General features: G+C 56.4%; 1 protein-coding gene across 1 annotated transcript; it reads left to right on the top strand.

Moving 5' to 3' along the window:
• The first annotated feature begins 2257 nt into the window (after positions 1-2257).
• Positions 2258-3487, top strand: CLDN3 (claudin 3). The gene has a single exon (XM_080940525.1). The coding sequence runs from the start codon at positions 2465-2467 to the stop codon at positions 3122-3124; it is 660 nt and encodes a 219-aa protein (XP_080796651.1). The 5' UTR covers positions 2258-2464; the 3' UTR covers positions 3125-3487.
• Positions 3488-3995: the final 508 nt, after the last annotated feature.

The following is a 3995-nucleotide window of genomic DNA, read 5'->3' as shown; positions in this document are numbered from 1 at the left end:
GTTCCTAGCGAACTGCAAAGCCCCCTGGGGGCCCTCACAACACACCATTGCTGGATGCAGAGCCCTGGCAGGACAGCTTGCGGAAACAAGAGAAAGTGCTAAGTCGATTACCTCTCTGATTACCCAGCCCTGCTCTAGGCAGCCAGCGGGAGTGCCCTGTAATAAAACAGGCAAAAATGCTTGTCCATCTTGGAACATTCTGAATGTCCCCGTGGTGGTAACAGACCGGAGCAGAGACAAAGAAACAGAAATAAATGAGAAACCAAGCGTGGCCTCTCTCACAAAGAAGCTCACCACTTATGCAGGGGAGGTAAAACAAGGCCACCCTGTGCTACACAGTTCAGCCCTGTGGGGGAGGGGGAGGGAGGAAAAGAAGGCAGTCAGGAGAGAAGGAGGAGGAAGAGAGGAAAAAGGGAAACCCAGAGGCCACTTTAAATATGATGTCAAATATGAAGGAAAACAAAGGTATAGAAGAGGACGGGGCTCCGAGCACTCTGGAGGCAGAGGCAGGTGGATCTGTGAGTTCGAGGCCAGCCTGGTCTACAGCACAAGTTCCAGGACAGCCAGGGCTACACAGAGAAACCCTGCCTCGAAAAAAGCAAAACAAAACAAAAAGGAGAACGGGACATTGTGGGTAAGAAGCTGGGACGGTTTTGTTGTTGTCCTTTGTTTATTTGGGTACAGGGTTCCAAGCCATCCCCACCGACCTCCAAATCAGCTGGGGAGGCTCTAGATGTGGTGCTTACCCACTGACATGTCATCTCTCAGGGTTTAGTCAGTGCTGGGAACAGACCAAAGGCTTCGTGCTCGCTGGCCAAGCACTCTATTCCCCGTCCCTGAAACTGAACGATTTGGGAATGGAGCAAGTTAGTTGTGTGGGCAGCTGCAGGAGTGTCTCATGGAGAAAGGACCCCAAGCACCGGTCCTCGAAGAGGATGTATAGGAACTAACCAAAAGAGCTATACTCCCCCCTCCCCCGCTGTAGTGAGGGGAAGAGGCGAAGGGAGCATGCGCCACCTCAAGGTGTGCGGCAGGGGATGAGTCGGTGTCCAGAGGCAAAAGGGATTGGTGTTTGTGTTGCTGTTTTGGGTACCAGTTTGTAGTTTGTTTGAGCCAGGGTCCCTTGTAACCCGTCTGGCTTTGAAGTCTCCGTGTAGCCAAGATGGTCTTGGACTCCTTCCTGCCTCCACTTTCCCAAGCGCTAGGGATTACAGGCCTGAGACACTGCTTCAGCTTTGGCACGTGAGTTGTGTTGTAGTGCGGGACAGTTTTCACTGTACAGCCCACTCTGGCCTGGAACTCACAGCCGTCTTCTTGCCTCAGCTTCAAGCAGGAGCCAACACACCTGGCTAGACTTCTTTTCTCATGTGTGTCAAATCTCTTCCCCACTTTTCACTCCCCCTGGTACTCTGTGTCCCGCCTCCCCCCACCCCGAGGAAAGAAAACAAGACTCAATGAAGAAAATCTCAGTGGGGGAAAAACAGCTTCCGGGTGGGCCAGTAATTGAGCTAAGCCATGTAGGCCAGCCACCAGCCCAGGTCACAAGAATTTGAACTCAACACCTATCCCTGGGGTGCGGGGTGAGCTCTTCAGGTGAAGTCCCTGGCTTCAGAGTTCTGTACCGCCAGTCTGCACTTGAACAGCGCCAGAATGCTTGCCTCAAAGCTGGAGGGACCCGGAGCAGGTGCTACATTTCCATCCACCTACGGCGACAAACAGCCTCAGCCACGCCTCCACCTGGGTGCTCCCAGTCCCAGTCGTCTAGAGGAATTGGCCGCGCCCCCATCCTACGCCTCCCGCGCTAAAGAGGACGGAGGTGGGGGACGAGAGAGTGAGGCAGTTTACCATTGGTGATTTGCACTTCAAATCCCTGAAGCGCTCCTCCCACTCTGTGTATCACTAGAGAATTCATTATGCTTAAGGAGCTAGGGGAGGTTGGGAAGGAAGGGAGCTAGGAGACCCCGCCCTACCTCGATACCCCCCCTCCCCGCCTTACACACACACACACACACACACACACACACACACATACACACACACACGCACGCACACACACACATATACTTCAGCATTGAGGTTCTAGCCAAATCCTTTCTCCCATGGTGAAAGGGGGTGGGGGAGGACGGACCGGACTGGACGGGACACACGTCACTGTCCTCTGGGCCAGAAAAGCGAGCTCCACCCTCCTCCTCTGGTCACTAAGCTAAGTCCAACCCACCCTATCCCAGAGCCAACCCACTCTCAGAAGCCAGTCTCCAAAGCCACAAGCAGGTGCAGGGGCAGTCTCCGTGCGAGCCCCAGGAGAAGAGTCGTTAGTGCGCTCCGTCCTTCTCCATCCACCCGTCGTTCCCGGCGACAGACAATCAATTTTCGAAGGGCAGTTGTTTCTCGGGTCCAGCGGCCGCGATCCCTGGTCACCCAGTCCCCGCAGCTGCCCGGCCGAGCCGGTTCAAGTCCAGGAGCCATGTCCATGGGTCTGGAGATCACCGGCACTTCGCTGGCCGTGCTGGGCTGGCTGTGCACCATCGTGTGCTGCGCCCTTCCCATGTGGCGCGTTTCGGCGTTCATCGGCAGCAGCATCATCACGGCGCAGATCACCTGGGAAGGCCTGTGGATGAACTGCGTGGTTCAGAGCACCGGCCAGATGCAGTGCAAGATGTACGACTCGCTGCTGGCCCTGCCTCAGGACCTCCAGGCCGCCCGAGCTCTCATCGTGGTGTCTATCCTGCTGGCCGCCTTCGGGCTCCTCGTGGCGCTCGTGGGCGCCCAGTGTACCAACTGCGTACAAGACGAGACGGCCAAGGCCAAGATCACCATCGTGGCGGGAGTGCTTTTCCTGTTGGCGGCTCTGCTCACCTTAGTGCCGGTGTCCTGGTCTGCCAACACCATCATCAGAGATTTCTATAACCCGCTGGTGCCCGAGGCCCAGAAGCGGGAGATGGGAGCTGGCTTGTACGTGGGCTGGGCTGCCGCCGCGCTGCAGTTGCTAGGGGGCGCCTTGCTGTGTTGCTCCTGCCCACCACGCGAGAAGTACGCACCCACCAAGATCCTCTATTCGGCGCCGCGATCCACCGGCCCTGGCACCGCTACCGGCACCGCCTACGACCGCAAGGACTACGTCTGAGGGGCCGGGTGCGCGCAGACCGCACCATCACCACCAGCAGCAGTCGATGTACCCCACCCATCCAGCGTGCAGCCTCGGGTCAGAGACCACCCCACCTTCCAGATGGTTACAGGCGCCACGCAGTCCGCTTGCTAGGCTGGAAGAGGACAGACAGGCTGCCGTCTCCCCTTCTCCCGGCTGCTACCTGACTAGGAACTGTCCAAGCCGAATGGACAAAGAAACCTTGCCCCTCCCAAGTACAGGGCTGGGGTGGCCTCCGCGGCTACTTGCCAGCCCCGCAGCGGGAAGGCTCAGTGGGCAGAGACAGGCAAACCATAAAACGGGCCATTTCATATTTTTCAATAAAAGCCTTTTGTTTTTGCAGTCGCTGGAGCCTCCTTGTCCCGAACGTCGCACTGGCCACCACCTCCCCTACCAGGCACCTGCTGGGGAGTGTCCCTTGAAAGCCCTCACCATGGGCTGAGAGCTTTAAACAGCGTACAGGTTCAGTAAGGAGAAAGTGGGGTTACATATGAGTTTGGTACTCACTAGGTGGGTAACACCTGGAAGGTATCCCAGGACTGATCTCAACAGATCCTATGGCAGGGTTTATCTAGGAATCCAGCCAGGGGGATTCGGAACAAGGCTGGAGAGAAGCAAGGGGAAGAAGACAGGGGCTCTTCTCTGGGATCATCTAGTTGGTTTGTGCTTGGATCCACAGGCTTGCTCTGGGCATTTGGGGTGGCTGAGTACAGGTTAAAGAAGTACATTCTCTCCTGGGATTTCGTATTTGGAGACGTCAAACAAAAAGACCTATTGTTTGGACCAAATGCCTCACCTAAAGGCTAAGCGATGGGGGTGTGGCTCAGTGGTAGGAACTCTGTATAGCGTG

The sequence above is a fragment of the Micromys minutus genome (assembly GCF_963924665.1).
Source record: "Micromys minutus genome assembly, chromosome: 29".
Taxonomy (NCBI): Eukaryota; Metazoa; Chordata; class Mammalia; order Rodentia; family Muridae; genus Micromys; species Micromys minutus.
The sequence above is the reverse complement of the archived record's forward strand: the minus strand, read 5'-3'. Positions and strand labels throughout refer to the sequence as shown.

Excerpts from the sequence above, each read along its gene's own strand:
- CLDN3 (XM_080940525.1), top strand. The coding sequence starts at position 2,465 with ATGTCCATGGGTCTGGAGATCACCGGCACTTCGCTGGCCGTGCTGGGC.